The 22,808-nt window shown below is 36.8% G+C and overlaps 1 protein-coding gene across 4 annotated transcripts in view; it reads right to left on the reverse strand.

Annotated features, from left to right (window-relative positions):
- Nucleotides 1–22,808, reverse strand: part of ZFAT (zinc finger and AT-hook domain containing) — a 149,009-nt gene that overhangs the window by 35,643 nt on the left and 90,558 nt on the right. For all 4 annotated transcript variants that reach the window (XR_012774596.1, XM_075495320.1, XM_075495318.1 and 1 more), the window contains exons 5-9: nucleotides 16,419–16,569; nucleotides 14,672–16,137; nucleotides 13,277–13,509; nucleotides 4,910–4,997; nucleotides 858–1,007 (exon numbers count right to left, since the gene is read on the reverse strand). Coding sequence is in view for 3 of the 4 variants with exons in the window: in XM_075495320.1 (XP_075351435.1) it covers nucleotides 858–1,007; nucleotides 4,910–4,997; nucleotides 13,277–13,509; nucleotides 14,672–16,137; nucleotides 16,419–16,569 (2,088 nt within the window). In the remaining variant the exon portion in view is untranslated. The remainder of the gene's footprint in view (nucleotides 1–857; nucleotides 1,008–4,909; nucleotides 4,998–13,276; nucleotides 13,510–14,671; nucleotides 16,138–16,418; nucleotides 16,570–22,808) is intronic.

Below are 22,808 nucleotides of genomic sequence, written 5' to 3' on the forward strand. Positions count from 1 at the left end.
GTCTGAACTATCTGCATGGGAACAAACACTTTGGAACCAAAATATCAGTTCAAGAGTACCAAATCCCATTATCTCCTTTATGCACAGGGATGGCTAAAGAATCCAAAATAATGCTCAAACACCATAGGCAATCTGTTCCATAGATTATTAACTGACTAAAGAGCATACGAGTGGTCTTCCACCTGTTATAAAAATAGACAGACTGGGTAGACACAAGATTTTACTGGGCAGAGATTTTAAGTTCAAGGGATTTTTAACCTGTGTGTTGCCATATTGCTGGAATTTTTCCCTAAAACGTCATAGATACAATCAGCATTATCTTACAGGTTTTTCATTGCTGTTTATGTCCATGTCAGCTAGCTGCCACGCTCAGCATGATTTAATTAAAATACACACAGAATTTATATGTATACATCAAACCAACTGGATTTCAATTGTTTTACTAATAGATTTCCAGACCAAGTATTTCTGGACAAATGTGAAAGGAGCAGCAGTCATTCACGAGAAGAAACAGAAAATTACTTGTTTTAAGATACTGAGCACGTATTTAATTCCTTCTTAGTCCTTACTCACATTTATTATAGAATACTTTATATAGATATTTATGAATGAGTTTTGGAAAAAACTGAATCAGAAACTTATTAATTTTATAAAACATTTAAGTTGTCTATTCATGTTATAAGCGTGCAGTTCCATAGGTGATCTGGAATCTATTAAACTGATTATTTAACCTCTACTGTAGCTTAAAGTTTTTGATTCAGATATAGCAATAAATTTGAATTCCTTTTTATGTCAGCAAAGCTTGTGTGGAATATGACACTGATTATATGCCCAAAAGCTTAAAACCAGAGTTTTACCTTCATGAGCCCAAATATGACGTTGAAGGTCTGATCCATTCTTCATAAAATAAAAATCACAGTAGGGACATTTCACAGCTCGTTTTCCAATAAGTCCCTTCAGCTGAACTCTTCTGCCAAGAATCTCAGAAATAGTAGTCATTGAAACCTCTGAGAGAAATGTGAAAGGTAATAAAAACCAGAAGGACATGAGGGAATTTGTTCTAAAAGTAATATTGAAGAGCTAGATCCTGATTCACTCCAACTTTTTAAATGCTCTGCTTCCCCTACTGCCACTCAGATAAGACCTGAGCAAAGAACATAAGGACTTTTTTTCCTTAGGGCTTCTGGGATGTTCTGTCCTTTCTCTCCTGATCTGTGTACTCAGTGTCTGCACTGCCTGGTTAAAAAAAAAATATTTTAAATATAAAAAAAAACCTTGGGTGTGCCACTGGCTTAGAAATCATTTTCCAACTAAGAACTTTCCCAATAAGCTAATTTGGCACTTTTTTCTTCAATATTTTCAAAAGACTTTATTCAAGATGTCACCCCAGATTTCCAGATGTCAAGGACCTGAAGACAATTCACTTCAGCCACAGCTATAATGATCAGAGTGCCTGATAATCAGAAACTTTAAAGGAAAAAACAGATTCACGGAATAAATGCGATTGGAAGGGACCTCTAAGGTCACCTGCTCCAAGCAGGGCCAACTTCGGAGTTCCAACTTCAAAGTTACATCAAGTTGCTCAGCATCATATCCAGTCCTGTTCTGAACATATCAAAAGGATGGAGATTCTGCAAACTCTCTTGGCCCTTTCCAGTGTTTGGCCACCTTTACAGTCAAAATTATTTTCCTAATTTCTAATCAGAATCTCCTTCCTTCAAATCATGTCCCTTCGCTGTACAGTTCCAGGAAGACACTGCCTCGTCTTCTTTTTAATCGCCTATTAGACAGCTGAAGACAGCAACTAAGATTCCTCTCCTAGCCTTCACTTATTCAGGCTAAACACTCTTAACTTTCTACGTTTTTCCTTCATACCATCTAACGTTTTGGTTGTCACAGTGAAAAAGCTCAAAATAATGAAGTTTAAATTAAAACGTCCCAAATACACATAATGAAAACATTGCCAAATGCTTTTAAAAAATAAATCAAATTATTCAACGCATTTCAGATGAATAAAATGCTAAATATCACGACTCCATGAGTACAGCACTCCTGCAATCTAAACATTAAGACATGAAGTTGATGACTTATTATGCCCAAATTCTTAGAAAATTTCAAAGTTACAGCATAAACTTAGATTTTTACCAAATATGAACTGTCATACCTAGTCTCCTGATGATTGGTGCCTGAGTGGAAGCAAAAGTCCTGTCTGAACTCATATGCACAAGGAAAACAACCTCAAAAGGGAAATATACTTGAAAAAGCCCATGAACTGAGCAGAGATACATTCTGAAGTACCCAAAAACCAAAAATACAGACACAAGTCTGAACCCTCATCTGCCTTCTATGGGTTAGATTCTTCATTCATGACTGCAGGCTAGTATGTCTGCTCAGTAGAGATCTATGAAAGCCGATGCCTCTCATGTCTCAGGGCTATTAACAAGTATCATATTAAATCAGACAGTGGATGAAAAGGTAGATAATTCTGAGACATGGGACCAGAATCCAAGACTCCTCTTTCACTGCTGAGTACCCAAATCATTTGGTAATAAAGCCAAGCTCTCTTATCTCTTTGGTTTGAAATACTGCTCTACCAAAGCCTACAGAGATTTTTGTCCCACTGCCTTCATGGGACCAGAATTCAACTCCTATTCTCTGCAAACCTAGAAGGGGAAGGAGTACTGTTTTATTTCGTACTTGCTACTTGATGAAATAGAAGAGACAGGAGAGGGGTCATGCTGAATGGTGTTAAGAAAGGAAGGGGAGGGCAGCTCCAGAAATAGCATTTTAATGATAAATATGAAAGGGTTTCAGTTTAAATTAATTTTTGATATGTCGTTTTAAAATTCAATTCCTTTTAACACTATCCATTTTTCCTTTCATCTTTATTCTTTTCCATTTACATTTTTAAAAACAATTGCACTCATTCCATTGCAGTACTTGATAGCTTACACCATCAGACTCCTCACATTTATTTGGCTTGTAATTAAGTATGTTGTATGAATAAAGGATTTCCTCCTGATTACAAGGACAGCATGCACAGGAAAAAGATTTGTGCATTAATTCTCCTCCATATATTAAAACAGTGTTGTTGCATAACTACTGCATAGGCATATCTTAGATGTAGTATTTCTTTAGTACCATGGAAATATATCTAATAAATCTGGTATTTTGCTTCTAAGTTCTATTTGACTGCGATATATGAATTAAAAATGAGGACACAAAATAATGGGCTGTGCAGCTTTTCTTTTTTAACCTTACCTCTATTATAACCCAGATTTAAAAGAACCCACTTTCCTGGATCAAAAAATGTACACTATACTTTTAGAGGGATTCAGATACCAAATGAATTGTTTAAAAGTATTTAAATGCATGAGTTTAGCACGTCAGGGCTCCAGAGTTAACTGGTATTTCTGGACCCCAGACACAGCAAACACTAATAATTCAGCAGTCAATGGACCAGTGCAGACCAATGGCAACCTGTAAGGGCACGTATATAATGTACTGCTAGTTCACAGATCACATTACTTAGGGAGGCCTCCTATACTCCCTGGCTGAGACAGCACAAAGGCTTTATAGGCACAGCTCTTGAGATTCAATTTCTATGCTTACTGGGTGACATACCTCCTGACTACAGTATAGCACAGAAGCCTTTCCTCATCTCATTTTGCTGCATCAGACATGTCCCCTGACGTATGACAAGCCCTCCAACCACACTGTTGTAGAGTGGTCTGCAAATAAAGAGGTTTGGTAACTGAAGAGCTAAAGTGGGAGTTAGTCTGAAATAAAAGTGAAGGAAATTGTTTAAAACACGGGTCTAGCACTATCTAGTGGCAGTAGGAAGATAAGAAACTACTGCTTTACCTATTATGTTGTATTTCTGATAAAGACAAGAAAAGTTACATCATTTTAATTGGATCTTTTCTTCCCCAAACTCAGTTTGAGCATGGCCGGTATTTTCTTTCTTAATATCACATTATGTCAGGTGATAAGTAACACTGTAGATGAGTTAATTAAAGTACATTGGCCAATGCAACTCTCCTTCATCCACAGTAGCAGTGGGCCTTTCTAACCAACATAACACAGATACTGAGGAGGAAAGTATGGACACGCCAATGCGGCTCTGCCGAGTTCCCATCAGTCAGATTTAAATCAGCCCCTGCACCAGTCACTTGAGCACTTTGGCACTGAATTCCCAAGATTTGAGAAAGGATTGTTTACTCAGGCACAGCACATTGACTTACCGCTTTCATTTTATGTTGTGCTTGCACTGATAAATCAGGACACTAGAATACAAGGTATAAACAGAGTTTGAATGGACTGCAGTGGTTAGCTTGGATCCAGCCAGGCTTGTCAGCTCCAGCTTAATACTGGCTGTACTACATCACAACTGGTTCTAGTAAGAGCCCTGCTGCAGACTTTAGTTGGCCCTGGAGGTAAAGCCCAGCCACACACTGAGCACGTGTAGAGTCAGCTCAGGGACCTCTGCATTCACGTCAATTACCTACAGACAAAATAACGTGCAAGGAAGGCATTTCTGTCAGTTTATGTATGGCCAATGGGAATTTTATGTCTCATGGGTTGTTACAGGATGTCTATATGACTAATTCCAAACTTCCCAATGCTTAATTTGAATTCACCTAGGTCCTCTTCTGGAAATGAGTTCTTTGCCAGGTGAAGACAGATTTCTTAGCACAATTACCTGATATACGCCACAACACACAAGCTGCAACAATAACTTTTTACACTCTAAATTCTAACATCTGCAAACCCAATACAATTCCTACGCTAAACCACTTAAATTAGACATAGATTCTTTCTTTGGAATGTAATCACATTACACTGCTTGCTCTAAACCTTTATCCATTTATTGCAATAGACTGAGAAATTTTCCTTGATTTTTTCTTACCAGGGTGATTTGTCTTGATGTGAGATTTTATAAGTCGATCTTCAGAAAATGACTTCTCACACACAGGACAGGAATAACTCTTTTTATCCTTAAGCGAGAAAGAAAGAAAGAAAGAGATTGCATTATCAGTCCACTGTTGTAATCACTGTAGTCATTATTCAGTAATACACAGTTCTCAACAAAGTTATAATCGAAGGTTCAGTTTTTAAGGAAAAAATGAAGATATTTATAGTGAAATAAGTGAAGGAGAAACCTTGAAGTATTCTAAGCACATCATTAATCCTCATGAATGAACGGCTCCAAGTTACAGCACATGAAAACAGGCACAATAAAGGTAAGCATTAGCTTCTGACTGACTCTTTAGAGAATCAAGAGTCGAAAGATCAAGTCACATAACCGAAGAAAACGTATTTGATATAAGCATTAATATTCAGGGGTTTTTCAGTTTTTTCACAAGTCCACCCTTCTGAAACCTAAGGATCAGATCTCATTATTCTGAAGATATCCAGCAGTACGTGTATTTATAATAATACTTAATGGCCTGCAACTGAGCACAAGAGTTAACAATGACAGATGCAGTTACTTATTCAGTGTCTACATTTGTAGCTACTTTATAAATATTCAGCATTTTATGTATTACCAATAAAGTGTTATTCTACTATTTTGATTTAAAAACTGACAGACTGCTCTGGCTTTTATCAGTGTCACTGATGTTACGAAAGATTTAACACCATCAAACAAGCTGAACTGGAGAGTTTTGATGCAATTTCTTCCTATATGCAATTTTAGTGTAATTGTAATTTTAATCTTTCCACAAACGCATTTAAGTCCACATAAAAATGTAGGACTTTTCTCCATTAATTGGTAAATTACCCGATTTAAAATAATCTTTGCCGCTTATGTAAATTGAAGAGGTTGCTCTTTCCAGAAGCACCTGCTGACACAACAGACTGGATGCTCAATCAAATGAGTGGGTCGTTTAGTCACCTCTGCACTGACCAGATTAATGTATGAATGGATTATCAAAACAACAGATGGAGTGAAATCTAGTTAGTCCTGACAACTAGGTAGATAACCAGATAACAGATGACCTGGTGGCAGATGTGTACTTACCAAACTACCAAGAGACCACTGTAAAAGGCAAGCTGAAGCTACAGTACAGATATTTCACTAGTTATTTCAGGAGGACAGAAAACTTCTTGAAGAGCATGGAAGGAAGGTTACCGTATCAAAAAGAGACAGACCTCTGTGTTATGAAAGAGAAATTTGGAGGTAACAGGAGAATAAGGGTCCTGGACTCTACCAGTTTCTGACCCGAGACCAAACAGCATCTCTAAATAGCAAGGAAAAATGTACAAGGAGGTTATTATTGTCTATATGCCGCAGATATACATCTATAAATGGACATCTTTCTTAAAAGCAAAATTTGATGGGTTTTCATGGCAAGCAGGTTTTGGAATATGATGCAGGTATTTGCATTCAGTATCATGTACCTCTGAGAAACAAATCCCTATGTTGAAGTACCTACAAGTTAAAAGCAGAAGTAGCCCTAGAACTCATGTGCTGAAATAGCAATAAATAATTTCATGACAGTAGGATATGGGATATGAAGCTCTCACTGCCATTAATGTGGAGAATTCCGCCTGTGCTGTTAGAAGGTCATTTGCTCCTGTGAGAAAACCTACACCAGGGACTGGGGATGGCAGCATCTAAAGGATTACCACCCTGAGCAGAGCAAGGATAGTATCTTGCTATGATAGAGTTGGGGCAGTTACCATTTTGAGCCCTGAGAATCTCAAGTGAAGAAGGAACAGAAGAGAATACTAGCTCGTTTTTGGAAGAAGAGATTCAAGGAGCCTACAATGCTAACAAAATCTTCTCGAGAAAGAGCTGTTAATTTGCAGAATTAGGGTCTCTCAAATGATATAACCTATTATCCCGAAACCTGCTACCGATGATATCGGACTTCTACCTGAACACGTTACTCAAATGAAAATTGGTAGATTAATTTTAATAAAACTCTATAGCAATGTTTGCACCTTTTCAAAGACTGGGTTGCACGACCACATTCATAATTTGGCACATATAAGAAAAACATAAGTACAGTATCATTTAGGGGCTGTTAAGGGGCCAGCTGAAATTTCTTGACAGATCTCAGTCTGTTCCTCAAACTTGCGATATAACTGATTTTAAAATATACAATAACTGAAGAAAAAAAAACAGTATACTTTTAATGTACAGTTGGGTGTTGTTGGTATTTAATACTCATTGTATTAAGTATTTCTTAGTGTGCCCAGAACACTAAGACAAATACACCCTGCTGTTTCATAAAGTTAAATGACAAAAAAAAACCAAAAAAACCCAAAACCCAACACTCCACTCCAAACACACTACTTTAAGTAAAATGCTGTAATTGTGACAACTTTATATTCTTGCTAATACTCTTTAGGAAGGCAAGGTTATAAGCCTAGGCCTGAGAGAAAAAAATCAAAATCAGTAAATGCATCAAGAGCTATAAAGCAACATGAAAGTATGGGCACCAAGAACACATCTTTCCACATGATGACGGTAACAACATTTTTCAATAACAAAATAATCCAAACAGCTTTCTTCAAGCAGTTAGAAAGTTATCTGTACCAAGTTCTGCAGTAAATGATCTTCAAAAGGGCCATCTTTTGTAGCGTAACAAACAGATTGCACTTCTGAGCACCGAGTCCCTTCAAAGTGTATCTGTCAAGCTCCAGTCTCTCACACAAAGCATCCAGCTGAAGCCAATCCTTTCACTGTTGTTTGTCCAGATCAGTGCCACAGACTTTTGGAGCTTACATTATTAGTTTTGAATGTTTAAGTGTACTTCTCTCGCTGCCCTGAGACCTTGTGACAGTGCTAGTCCTTCAGTAGATCACTCTCAAAACCAGCCTGTAAGAAATCCTCTGTGGCAAATGAAGTATTTCAGAGCACCCATGTCACAACACAGAGCCCCAGAGAAGCTCTCCCCCCACCACAGCTCTAGCTCTTCAGAGTGCCCTTGTCATAGGTGATGACAGAGGCACTTTGAAGGACTTAGGCTGAGCTTGTAGTAATACCTTCATCACATTCTCAGCATGCAAGTTTTCCTCTGGTAAGAATAAAAGTTATTTATCCTATGCCTTATTGGACTGCCTGCCTTTTAAATGACTTTGAGGGGGTTTTTTTGAAGGACACAAAGAGAAGCAAAATATCAAGAGCTGGATCTACCTTTGTTAGAGACCAGCTGCATAATCCAATCAGCTACTTGAATTTCAAAGTCACTTCCACACTTCCTGAGATTTGCTTAATTCCCCTATTAGCCAATTTGAGAAAATATAAGAAACTTAAAATAATTCCAAAATAAAGTTAGCTTTCTGACTGAAAGTACTGCTCACATTCCACAACTCAGGAATGAATTGGGTCCATAAATATTCTTAAACCTAGTGAAAAAATTAATCTAATACTATCACAGAATTTTCTTGTTTATACTATGTTTCATTATGTAAATAAGGCCACTTACATAGGAATCACAATGCCTTTCTCTTCATATAAATGAATCAAAATTGTGCTAAGAAAGCATCAGCTATATTGCATTACCAATTTATAGTGCTCTGAAGATAATTTTGTTTCTTTAAGGCATGTGTTTCAAGATAATTCAAGGGGTAGATGTACTAGTATACAGTCACGAAAAGAAAAATGAAAAGTCTCTGTATATGTAGCATTTAAACCAACAGACCACTATGAAGCTTATTTAATGAATCAAATAGTACTAAATGTGACCTACATGGCAAAACATCAGAACATTAGCAGCTATTCTATTGCACTCGTCAGTAAAGAGACATTCTGATAACACAAATATCTTCTCTTATGAACATACATAGAATACATATGATCATCTATTATATGTTCTATACGGCAATCTGCCACTAATTTCAAAAAAGACTGTGTGAACTCCTGACTGCTTTGTTATCAATTTCATTAACAGTGTAAATTTAAGACCACGGCCATGCTAACAAGTGTTTAGGCCCAAATTAGACAAATACGTTCTAGATATCAACAATCCATTCCCCTCCTTTTAGTAGTAGTGGCATGATTTTATGAGCAGGAAATAGAAAAAAGCTCTACTAAATAGTGGTACTCTGAGACCATTTCCAGCAAAACTTCCCACAACTCAACACAACATTTGATTGTATAATTTCGTAGAGGAATAGAGAGCCAAAGCCTGCTCTTGCATCTACTCAGATCAACAGAAATTTAATTTGTGTCACCTATGGGAACAGAATTAGGCCCCTGAGTTACACTTCCAAGGAGTGAAAACATCCAGAAATCTTCACCCCAGTTGTCATGATGTTCAAATCAGGATATTCACAAGATTCTCGAATTAAGCTGATGTCCTATTAAAATGCAACTTAGCTAAAAGGATCTGATGTACCCAGGAGGCAGCTATGCACACGTGTGAAGGAGGCTACACAAAAATTTGCAAATGGCTAGACAGACTTTTATGAAGTCTGGCAAGCAGCAGAAATCACAGCTCACAAAATGACAAGCACCTGCATACAGTACTGCTTAAGCATTTTTTTGTGAAATAACTACTAGTAAAAATGAAAGGCTAGCTGACATTCATGGAAGCAAGGACCAAGAACAAAAGCTATTTTCCAACTGAGTGCCCGATCATTAGATCATACATTTTTTGGTTAATTCTTTCCCTTTCCTGTACCTTGCATTCTTGACTACATAGTGGTACTGATCCAGAGGCAAAGGTATCACAGCCAGACGAGTGACGGTCTGAAAATGAACACTCCTCAGGAAGGGGAAATAAGCAATCAGAGCTCAAGTATCTCACTTCCTACCAAAAGCTCTAACTATGCTATTACACGAAAGGTCAGCAGCATAATGAAATTTCTAAGCATCCTTCCAAAGACAAGAATCATTTACATCCCGAAATGTATGTGAAAGCAGATGTAGGCACCCAAGAGCAAATGGTGGTTCTGGGTCTGAACTCCAGTTTTACAGAGGTGCTTATCTTGCAGTATCAATTACATATATAGATTTAAAATAATTTCAGAGACAAACCTCTCTGCGATGTTTATCTGCTCAGCATACTGAGTATTGTAAAACCCATGGAGGTTGTAAACAAACCCTAGTACCTACATCAGCATTGTTTAGTTCCACAACTGGTCCCTAATGTTACCACTAGCTCATTCACAACTGTAAATTATTCTAAAGTCATTATAAACTGACCGTCCCTTTCCTAGGTACTATGACATTGAAGTGATTCACACATGTCATGGTTTGAACATCTAAAGAGCTCCATAAATGCCAAGCATTGTCAAAAAACACTACGCAAGCCTTAGAGGTAAAAGATGGGTACTGAAAAATCAGAGAATAAACACAAAATTTTGGTTTTAAATCAAGCCAAGCCTCAATTCCCAGACTTCAAAAGTAAAAATCTTCCCTGTAACAATGACGTGTAGCTAATACTGAGGCAACGGGCAGCACATACACAGTCCCCATCATCATCTCCCAGGGAACAAACAATCCCAAATTCAGTGCAAGACTTGGATGGTGCATAGAGAATAAAATGGGTGGCTATATACTGAGTGACAGGGATGAAGAGTAAGCTGCTTTTTAATTACCAGCATTAATCCTGTTCACCAAATAAGACAGGGGTCCAGTTGAAAAGCAGCCAGCAACAAGGTAACGAAAGATAGGCATTCATACAAGGAACTGAACTGAGATTTTGGTATCTTCTATCTCCAGTGAAGCTTTAATATTTATTAAGAATTGAATTTGCAAACTAAAATTAACATTAAAGTAGCTTTCCACATTTAACTGTGTGTAGTTTGTTGAAGCACTATATTCTGGAATCAGTGGCCCTGTTCAGTGAGGTATGCATTAAGTAAATACACCAAGCAGTGGGCACAAAGGCCAATATGAGAACTGCCAAGTTTAGTTACTGAGTAAATTTTAATACATGAATTTTTCAATCCATTTAAATACTCAAATATATTTGACAGTAAGCATCAGTAAGCATACTTCTGAAAGATCTCACTGTCACACTGTTTTTAATTATGAAATGCATCTTCTCGGTTCTATTTAGTATCCTGAAAATGATCGTCCTGGTGGGAGCTGTCGGACATTCATCACACTTGAAAAACAGATACTTACGTAAGGATATAGGATATCTACTTTTAGGCTCTTTTTTCTTAAGTAGTCTCAGATACCATTTACACAGATTTTTGCTGTCAGATGGACATCATAAACATAATAAATTCAAAAGCAGCCTAAAAGAATGTCTACTATGTGAGCTTTCTGCACATTTCATAACAAATTCAGATTCTGTACTATAATACTACAGAATCAAGGGACAAAAGGGGGGAAAAAAATTCCCTTTTGTGTCACCTGTTTTGTTTTGTTTTTTAAAGCTGTCCTGCAGTTACAAAAGACTAGGACTTAACAAGAGTAGAAGGTGAAGTGTTCTGTTCCTTTACAAACACCTTTAAGGTAACTTCAGCTGTTGGAAATATCGGTCAAGAGCCCACCTGCTGACTGCAGAAGACGACTTGAAACCAATAGGCACTCACTGTATGTTAACAGCTTTTTTAAGTAGCTATGCAGAAATCTGTCCACATCTGGAGAAAAATTAACATAAATCCTTAGTTCAAGCATCACATTTCACTAGTAAAAGAAGCGTAGCAACAATATTTATCACAGGACTAAGTGAGCTGTGATCTTGCTTTCTCATGTGATTAGGAGGAATGTGTCACGTCGTGCATTCTATCTAAGGTGCGTAAGATTTATTTACAAGACAATGCCAGTGAAAACCATAATGTTGCGTAAAGAACAAAGAAAGGCCCATCTGTGTGAATATTTCCTTTTTCTTAAAGGATAGAAGAGAGAGTGTTGCAATTAAACAACTAGTATTTTCTCCTCTGCTGGAATAAGAATAAAAATAAATTCAGAAGAAGGGTAAGTCACCTTCTGGAAGTATTTTACTACATAAATTATTAAAAACCCAGATTGCAAGGATGTAGTTCATGCCAATTTTCTGGCATTATCAGTCCAAAAAGTTTAATTACAAATAGCATGCTTGTCAAACATTTTATGAAATCCTGAATTGTACTTTATTCACTACCAGTATCTTCACAGAAAATCGTATGAGGTCCTATGTTCCATCTAAGCACCCCAGATGGCCTTCAGGAAAGACTACAGTCAAAAGTGGACTAAATTCATTATTCCAGGAGAACAGGCACTTGCCAAACTTCCTTTTCTAGAGGTCAATTTAGAACGGGAAGGAACTCACCTGTGTTCATACACTGTGTCAGTGTATGCATGTTATAACCTCTTTGGGTATACACAAGTCTAGAATGTCCCAGATCAACTATACCTTGCAAGCAGAAAGGATACTGCCACATGGTAGGAAAAGAAGGCAACACTGATGTAAAGAAAATAATTTTTTCTTAATCTTCCAAGAAAAGCATGTAAATAATTTCACTTTTAAAAAAGCATCTTAATCAACAACAAAGAATAAAATCTCATTCCTTAGTTTTAAAATATTTCTTATTCTGAATACTGTGATATATTTTTCAAAACATACTTTTGAAACAAATGCAAGCAGGGTTGATGTAGAAAACATTTTTCCTCAAAAGGTTATTCATGTGATAATGTTGGATCAGTGCAAGATCACAAAGCAGTGTCTTGCACAGAAAGGGCTTCCACTCAGGCATTCAGCCCCTTGGATAGTCTCAAAGAAAACATGTAACAGGGCATGTTGAAGAAGTAGACCAGACCTGTTTTTAACACAATGGAATTCAGAGCTGGAAGGCTTACTGGATAAGATAGGATAAAAGACTGGATAAAACGTGATCTCTTCATCTTTGTAAGCACAACAGAAAATGATAGATGTTCAAAGAGATTGGCTGCAACTAGTTGGAGCTATTTCGAAAAAATCTAATTCTTTTCAACAACTTAAACTTCTTCTGTCTATAGTAATTAAGAGAGAAACATATTTTCATTTTACCACAATTACCTATTTATGAAGGAAGGGAATTCAGCTCCAAGGAATGAAGTAAAGTAACAATAGTACCAGACCCCATTTTACTCTGTCAAGACCCAAAGAATCTGAGAATACTGGGAAAACCGAAGGGAGAAAATGGATACAGACATATTCTACTGGAAACTACTATCAGAGGGACCAAATATCTAGTTGCTATAGCTCATGTATTCCCTGTACAGAAGTATGCCGAGAGCGCTCAGGTAAGAACTCTTACCTATGTCTTCAAATATTACCACACAAGTCCAAACATTATGATGATGACACTGAATTTAGACAAACATACTGTTTTGTTTGTTACTTACCAGCTCTGTGTGAACTTTAAGATGTGCCTGCAGCTTGTATTTATCTGGAGTAGAGTAGTCGCAATGTTCTGTGGGACATTTCAGCAAAATATTACTGTGTTTCTGAATGACGTGACGCTTAAGGCAGTTTTTGGTGATGGAAGAATAATTGCACTGGGAGCAGTAATATAAATGTTCTCGAGTGTGCGTACGAACATGCATGTCATAATGCACTTGGTACCAAAACAACTTGCCTGAAAATAAAATTAGACATGAAGAAAGTAATTTCTAAACAATTGTTAGTGAAAATTCCAACACGTACTCAGTTTTCTTTTTGGGCAAGACATAGTTTGAATCCTGTCCCTTTTGTCTTTAAGGAAAACTTGTCCTAAAGACCCTTCACTACTGAAAATATGTTTACAAAACCACTTTTGTCTAAAACGATTGTGTCATATGTCCTGAAACAGACTAACAAGTGCAACTTTAATACATATCAAGGATTTTTTTCCTAATGAGGAAGTCTTTTAAATCTGTTTGCAACTGTACACTAAAAGAGAATGTCAAAATCCTTTTTACTTCCTTTTGTGTTATTCCTTCCTAAAAGCTTGTCTGACATAATGGCACCAAAAAGTGCATAGCATTTCATCTAACGTACAATGTTATGATATTTCAAAAACTTTTTTTTTTTCCAATCTTTGATTCTTTTCCCTTCTCAAGAATGAAGGCTACAAAATAAATCCTAAACTGTTTCCTTTCCACCTATGCAAACACAAAAAATTTTCAGTTAGAATAAATGGGAGCAGTGTATTCTTCCCACTTTCATAAAGTCAAAAAACCAACTACAATCAGAACAGTCTTGATCTGATACTATGTAATGAAAATTTTCATCTCAAAAAACTGGTTCAAAACATGTCACAAAAATGCCAGTACATGTATCTATTGTACAGAATGTATATTATCATACACCCTTCCATACTATAGGAAAAAGACACTGAATTTTATATTAAGCTGATAATGAAGCTTAAGCATTAAAGCATGGACTGACTAATGCTGATCACTTGCCTAAATCTGCTGTGTTTGGCCCTAGTTAAAGTTGTAGGGTGGGGAGAGGCACGTGGACAGAAATAACCTAATTCTGTAAAATTTCATATCAACAGAAACTTGAGCTTAGCAAAGCACTGCTATGCTATATTCTGCTAGTGATTTTTTTGAGGAGATTTGAGTCATTTCACACTATTTATACAGCCCAAAGTAAATCTCACTGGATCCCAGAATCCATTCGGAACTACAAAATTAATACTGCTACAAAGATACACAAATATATCAAAAACTAAACTAGTGGAGCAGGAAAAAGATGGCCCACTATATAACATTAAAAAAATCCCCAACAAATAACATCATTCTACTACTCCTTACCACAATATTCACATTCCAAGTCTCCATAAACTTTCCTTATCCTCTCACACAACTCTGTATTCATTTGTCTCTTCTGCAAGCTATCCAAGATCTGCATAAAGGCAACAGCTCCACTCCCACTGTCTGATGTAACTGCATTAGAAGAGGCTGCCTGGGGACTGATGGCTGCATTAGCTTCTGGTGCTGGCAAAGGGTTTGTCATTTCTGCTGAATTTTGAATTGGTGGATTGCTTGTTTCTGATTCACTAGAAGGAACAGATTGATTTCTCTCTTCAGAGACTGAAAGGTTCTCAGTCACTCTATTGTTCTGACTTGGATTTAAACTTCTATCTTCAGACAGCAAAAGCTGAATTTCTTCACCCTGCTCATTTATAGAACTGCAATGATTAACTTCCTCTTCATTTGCAGGAGAAACTTTTAACTCATCAGAACCAGAAGTACCATTTTTCAGCAGAAAGCAATCTGATGCTACACAGGACTGAATATTTGGGACTGCTATGTCTGTTGTCTGACACAGCGTCTCTGTTACATTCTCCACCAGAGGATTTTCAAATTCTAACAAAGGGACTGTATCAATTTTTAAGTCACTGTTATGTTGACCATTATGGTTTACATCTGCAGGTGTTGATTCACCTTTACAAGCAGATGGTTGTGTGTTAATAGCATCAGTATTCATGATAGTCAATTCATCTGCACTTTGTGCTAGCTGTTCACCAAGGGCTTCTGGCTGGATATCACCTCCTGGCTCAAGGAGGCAGAAACTTTGATTGATAGAACTGTTAAAAACAGAAGTCTCATGCAAATCTGCATGCACATCTTTGATGTGAGCACGGAGTCTTACAGAACTGACAAATTTCTTCAGGCACACAGAACACACGTAAACAAATGGGTGTTTTCGCACATGAAGCTCAAGAGCTTGGTATTTAGTGGCTCCATGACCACAGAGCTCACAAGCAAAGGGCCTTTCATCACCATGAACAAGCATGTGACGGTCTCGATCGAGTTCATTTTTGAATTTGCGTTCACAAATATGGCAGTCATAAAGAAGTTGTCTTTTGCCCTCTCGTGTCATCAAGCGAAGCTCATCAAAGACATCTTTCACTTTTTTATCTTGAAGGTCATGTGTTTCCTTGATGTGCTTGATCAGATTTTTAACATCTGAGTATTTCTTTTTGCAGAAGCGACAATGCTGCTTAATTTTCTTATGAACTCTTTCAATATGGACTTTGAGATGGCCTTTGCTGAGACAAGTGAACGTACAATAATCGCAGCTAAATTTCTCCCCTGTATGTTTCCGCATGTGAACATTAAGGTTGGCTTTGATTGCACTGGCATAACTGCAGTATGAACACTTGTAAGGTTTTTCGTTTGTATGAATCCTCAAATGTGCTTGGAGGGAGTGTTTAAATTTGAACACCTTGTTACAGTATTCACATGTAAAAATCTTCAGCTGAGTTGGACCCAACCTAAAAAGAAACCAAACCAGTTACAGTTACAGTATTGAAACTTAGTGACGTAATATGTCAAAATTTCCCTAGATATTCATAACGGACAGAAATGTTTACTTTAATTTATTTTAAAAAGGTATTCTCCACAGGCTTTTTAAATTCTACAACTTACGCACAGATTATTTTCAGCTGTTCCTTTATTTAAAAGGCTCAGAAAATATTTCAGTTTCATGAAAATGGATAGGGAAGCATTTCAGTCTTATTTTGCATGAACATAAATAGAAGTACTTGAAAATTACCTGCTAGATTTCATTGCCTGTTCATATGGGGTTTGCCGAATGGCATATTCTTGATATCCTCTTCGTTGTGATGGGTCTTGAACTGTTGCCTCTGGAGTTGTGGGTTCGCTTTCTTGGGGAGCAGCCTCAACAGGAACAATTTTTGTGGCTCCTAAAAGCAAGAACAAAAAATGCTCATTAAAAATGTCGTATTAAAATGTGCACTGTCTATAATACACAAGTGTAAACAAAACATTAAACTCTGTAATCATTAGTTCAACTATTTTAGTTTCTGTTGTTAAATTCATGTGCATAAAATGATGGGTACACTTTCAGAAGACATTAGTACTTACACCACAGATCTGCTTAAATAACATGCCAGGTGCTTGACGCCTACTATTATGAGATCCTATATCCAAATACTTCCACCTCTAAAAAACTCTAACTTTTCAAAATGAAATTTTAATTTTTCTGTTTCTGCCTCATAGTACATCCTTTGAAAACTTCAGCCAAGCTGTTTAATCAGTTCCACAAATAAGGCTGGGGAAAAGACACTGTTTAGTCTGTATTTAAAAGTCTGTACATCTTTTCCTTAAACAGATCTTTTATTGCTTATATTTTGGGGCATGCTGCCATCCCCTCAGAATAAAAGAATATGTGCACTTCTGAATCTCCATTAGAAGCAGGAGTAAAGGGGCTTTACCAAACACAGTAAGATCAGATTCTATCCCTCAGAGCTTTACAGTTAGTGGAGGCAAAAATAAGCATATTTTGAGATGTGATTGAGTTGAGATTATTTAGCTGGGTGTTCTTTATTTTCTGAACAGTGGCAGGAAAAATTTAATGCCAGGCACCGCCAGTTAGCATTGAAGGTAACAAAAATCCATATAAATAGTAATTTACACTGGGGGGAAAAAAAAAAAAAAAAACCCAAACAACCCCCTCATGTATATCAAACCAAGCACCCATTATTGATTGATCCCCTCTTTTTTAACTTCATCTGTCTGTAACTCATCCACCCACATGTTCAGTGGGAATGCTATTAACTTCAAAGGTTGGAATTATATATATTTGTATATTTATGCAGTTATTCACATATATATTGTAATTATATAAATATTTGTGAAATCTTTATATTCTACTAACAAGTACTACAGAAAAATCTTTGAAAAAAATAAATTTTGCTTTCTGGGCTGATACTGAAAAATGAATAGTAAATGAGGGACCATATACTGAATAACAAAAAGAAAACAAGACATTGAATACATAGTAATAGATGAACACCCATCCATCCTAGGAAAAAAGTATTACAGGACCTGTAATTAAAGATTGTTCTATCATATACTGGTGACAAGGAAGCAAGAGAGGTTGCACATGAAAATATCTTTGAATTAAATAATGAAGTTAACAACCTCAGGTAAAACTGAAATTTGGTAAGTTTCCATTTATTTTCTTTTTCTTGGATATTACATTAGTATCTGATCTCATTTCAATTCACCTGATTAGAAGCAGAGGGGAAAAAAAGTACAATACACCTTTGTGACAGACGAAAGACTTCACTGTAAGAATCAAAGAAATCTGAGACACGAAAGCCTAGAAAGGGCCTAGAAAGCAAAAGACAGAGTCAACAGACTCAACATATATTTAACAGATTCTCACTGTTATTCATATATAAGTATATATAAAATGAAACACCTGAATAGAAAGATGAAAGTTCAAAGAACGATGCATGAGCAATTCCTCTAACAAAGGGATGAAATTAATACCTGTTCCACTCAAAAAGCACGTTCCTGAAGATATTATTTACAAAATATATGCAGTATTAACATAAAGTCTCTGAAACAACAAGAACAACAACAAGAACAACAAAACTAAACCACAGAGAGTACACCGTCCAACAAAAACTAGATGGTTAGCAAATTACCCATTCTACTTTCCCTAAAAAACCTTTTGGCCTGCAGACTAGCAAAAGCATCAGGAAAAAGGCAGGTGGAGTATATGGGAAAAATCAGGAATAAGTGGGGGTTACCCAATAACATGTGTGAAAGACTTAGGGACATTAAGTTGAGGAAAGCAGTGCTGTAGGCAAGACAAGGGAGAAAGATGGAGATCCTGTGGGTCTTTCAGAGTGATTTAAAGCGGGAAATTGAGATATTTTGAGAAGAGGCCATTTGGGAGTATGTAAGGCTATTGAAGCTTTTTGTATCAGATGGGACATCAGCCAACTCTGTAAATAAACAGACTGTAATAGCTCTGTTGCTCACTGAACTGGTTGGATCTAAAAAGGCTTTTTTTGACTGCTGTTTTTTAATAATGCTTTCAGTTCTGTACTAAAGATTCTGCCAGCTGATCAGAACTGATCTTCTAAGTTTTCAACCTAAATTTTACTAGAACATTATAACTTCTATGCTTCCTGCAACTCCCTCTCCCACAAATGCCAGGCTGTCCAGCAGGACTGCATCTCCCAAATTCACTGTAGTAGCCCAGTGAGACGGGAGTTTGTCATTACAGTACAGAAGATGCGATTCCATCAGTGGGTTCAGTATAAAGATGATAAAACAGACATTAGACACCAGACCAGTGTTCCCATACTTCAATATTTTTAAAATAGAAGCAAATTCTTCTATACTTAGAATGACTCAGTTAAAAGAGAACAGATCTTGAACTGCTCTATATGCATGGCTACCTCTTTCAGGCCTCTCATTTCCTGAATATGAGACAAAGATCCTCATTAAATGCTCTGCGCTAAACCTCCTCCGTGCCCTTCTGCCTTTCAGGATGTTTAAGCATTTCCTGAAAAGACTGTTGAACTGTTTAATAGACTTTTGTGTTATCAGTATAAAATATTAATCACCTAAATTAGGTGGACTAGATCAGTACTAACTCACCAGTATTTTGCATACTTGGAGTGGAGAGAATGCTCCAGGTCATCTTAACACTAGCGCCTACATTCCCCATGCAGTTAACAGAGAGGCAAATACCTCTAAAAACCTGAAGAAGGAGATCCAAGTGCTCGAACATACTGATAGAGTACTTGTTCACAGTGGGCAATCGCGTCCCCTCATGTTAGGTAGTTATTTCCTACCCTTAGAAGATACGGAAGCATTAAGAAACATTAGATGCCTCCATCCACTTGGGATACTGCGTAAGTACGGGCTACTAATGGACCAGTAGCCACAGCAATCACTGCTGTATCATAAACTAATGACTAACGCATATGCCTAGAAAGTAAGAAACTTGGTTTCTAGGCTCTACCCAACCTAATAGGTAGTGAAGCCACATGTCCCACATCCCAAGAAAATGCCCGCAATATTCGTGTCTTTAAAAGCAGCCACAGGTTAGGGAAAAGTGTAAGAGCAAGGCAAACAGATACAAGGTTTGGTTTTCCATTAAAAATATCATATGCCAATAAGGAAGATAAAAGTTTTCCTAACTGTTTCCCTGGACGATCATTTCAAGAAGTCAGAGTATACAAATACCAGGCGAAAAAAAAAAGAGGTTAACTGTCCCGATCATTTCTTTCAAAAAAATCCTTCCTCCAGCACTATTATATCTCTATTTCAAATGCAGAATGGACTTTAGTTTACTAGACTTTATTTATGCCTTTTGCTTTCCCCTTTTCAGTCAGTATCATCTGTCTAAGTAAATCTGCTTTAAGACTAATAAGATTTGAGTTCCTCACAACATTCTGACAGCAACTTCTACAGATAAGCATTACCCGGTGTGCCTTATCTCTGGCTCAAACTCAGTGATGGCCTCTAATCCCTTACAGTCTGTCCCTTAGAAAAGTATCTTGCCCTTCACTATAGAATTCTCCAATACTTATCAACAGTCTAAAAGGTAATCACAATGGAAGGAATTATTAGGAATGGATCAGAAATAAAACAGGAGACAGCATCAACCAAATTTGTACTAAAATCCAACTAAATTCCATGAACCTCCTACAACTTCAAGTATGAACAACAAGAAAGATATAGAAGAATTAGAGAACAGTAACAAAGACAAAATCAGAAGTATTCTGTTTGGAAAAGGGATACGTATCTCAGAGACCTTCAGCTTGGAAGAGAGATAAATGAAAGAGGAATATCAGAAAGACTTCTAAAATTAGCAATACTGTGAAAAAAGTGAATACTTATTCTCTATCTCATAAACCATGAACAAAAAGAAGTTTGAAGAAATAAGCAGTTAGCAGGCTTAAAACAAAACAAAAGAATGTACACTTTCTCCCTGTGTATAATTGAATTATGCAACAATTACTGTGCGATGTTACAAAGACTGAAAATATAAATGTATTCAAGAACGGATTTAGACAAATTAATAGATATGTATTAAATACGATGATCCAGATGCAACCACCAGCTCAATGGCTGTCAAAATCTGGGAGGCTTTACATAATAAGTTTCTTATTCCTTCCTATAGAGATGCCGCAAGCTGCCTTTAGAGACAAATGATCCAACTAGATCAATCTTGAGCTGTGGATTTTTTTTTCTTTTTACATTTAAAAAAACCGTCATAATGTAGGTTTTACATTATGGGGAAATAATTTGTTAAGGGTATGAAGTGAGTATTTTTTTCTTACAATCTCCTTTTGAATGAATGTATTTTTTCCATTTCTACAATATCCTATGAAATGTGCTCCAAATGCATATGACCCCTGGTAAGACAGTTCTGAAAGGGAAACCAAGAGAAACTAACCCTACCCATAATCCTCAATGTTCCCCATACAAACCTACCCCTCATCCCCAAAATAAAGCTTAAAAAAAAGCAGAAGAACCTTTTAATATTTTTATAGGTTAGCTCACGATGAGGTTAAGCACATTTTAACTCAGACAAAGAAACAGAATCACAGACCTGTGTTTGGTGGGATGAAGATTATTACTCCTCTCAACAAAGCTGGACATTAGACTGGCTGAGCTAAACCAATCTGTAACCCCATGGTAATACAGATACCTGCTCACATTCAGAGGGGAAAGCGTTAATTTTCCTAACCTTGTTTAATTCCACATTTACTTTAAATCAACATAAGGTCAGCTTCTTTTCTCTAGCCCTCCACTCAACTACATGTTCGTGATGCCTTAAAAGTGCCAGCATAGGAATTTATTAAGATGAAGAGGATCAGAGAATGGATCTGGCTAAAATTTACACCGCATGTCTCCTTCTGCAAATATAGAATTAGTTTTCTAGTGTGTTTTACCACACAACTGCATAATCATGTACAATGCTCCAAAAGACAGGAATTTGTGGCCAGGGGGTGGGGTGGGAGGACAGCACTGCCCATGGGATAGCAGTCTACATGTACAGGGCTTAATGACTTAAGCCACTCAGCTACTTTGAAAAGGGGTAGTCTCAATCCTCCTCCTTTCCCCTAAGGGACTCATTTTGTCACCATTTTCCCACTTTCCAAAATTGTGCGGCCCCAATGTGAGACAGTTTGGTAAGCAAAACAGGTAGAAAAAAAATTCTCTGACAGAGAAAATGAGTATGTGCATGTGTATTTATTTTGCCAGTTTTTTGAATCAGTTTACCACAGGTTGGCACAAGCACTAGTGCCAGTGCAAGAAAGGGGAAGTGAACTGGGAAATAAGAGACAAGCAGGAAAGCTCCCTTGGCAACAGTCTGATATTAAATCCATTCAGATTTGTCATAAACCCACAACCATCATTCCGTGAGCTACAAAAAAAAGACGTCACCTTCAACAGAAAAGACTATTATCAGTTTAACAGAAAAGACTGTCATCAGTAAAACTAAGTCAGTCCCAAAACAGTAAGCAAAACAACATTCTTCCACTTCTTCCCCGCTTCCCAAAATCTCGATGGGAGAAGGAACCAAGTGTTCATAAATTACAGCACAGGGTATAGCAGCAGAACACAGCTGGTCTTTTACGGAAAGTGGTTCCTCGGTAGAAATTGGGGAGAGAAAAACCTGCACAGCGTTGTATTAAGAATCTGTAGGAGAAAAAAATCCAACTCCTTTAGAAATAAAAAAATAATTAGCATCAAGAATTTAAATACTTTATGTTATTTTTATATATCTTGAGCTTTACCAAAAAAAAAAAGAATTCTACCATTGACTATCTTTACTGGAACTTTAAACAACTCTCCTAGTAACAAGCTGAGTCTTTAAAATATTACAGGAGTCACATAAACCAACAATTTAAATGTTCAAAGTATAATGTCTCCTGAATCAAACTAATTGAGCATTAATAATAAATTGGTTTTAGAAGCCTTGATAAGATTACAGAATTTAAGCATGGGAAATAAAATACATAAAAAACCAGAAGATTGAATATTTGGCAGAGTTTACTCACTGGTTCTTAAAAATAGACTAGGAACAAAAGCATCTGCCATTCACAACAAAGTATTTTTAGATGCGCATATTATTGTAGTTTTTCATTCTCATTCTTAATTGCAA

Source organism: Mycteria americana, chromosome 2 (genome assembly GCF_035582795.1).
Source record: "Mycteria americana isolate JAX WOST 10 ecotype Jacksonville Zoo and Gardens chromosome 2, USCA_MyAme_1.0, whole genome shotgun sequence".
Classification (NCBI taxonomy): domain Eukaryota; kingdom Metazoa; phylum Chordata; class Aves; order Ciconiiformes; family Ciconiidae; genus Mycteria; species Mycteria americana.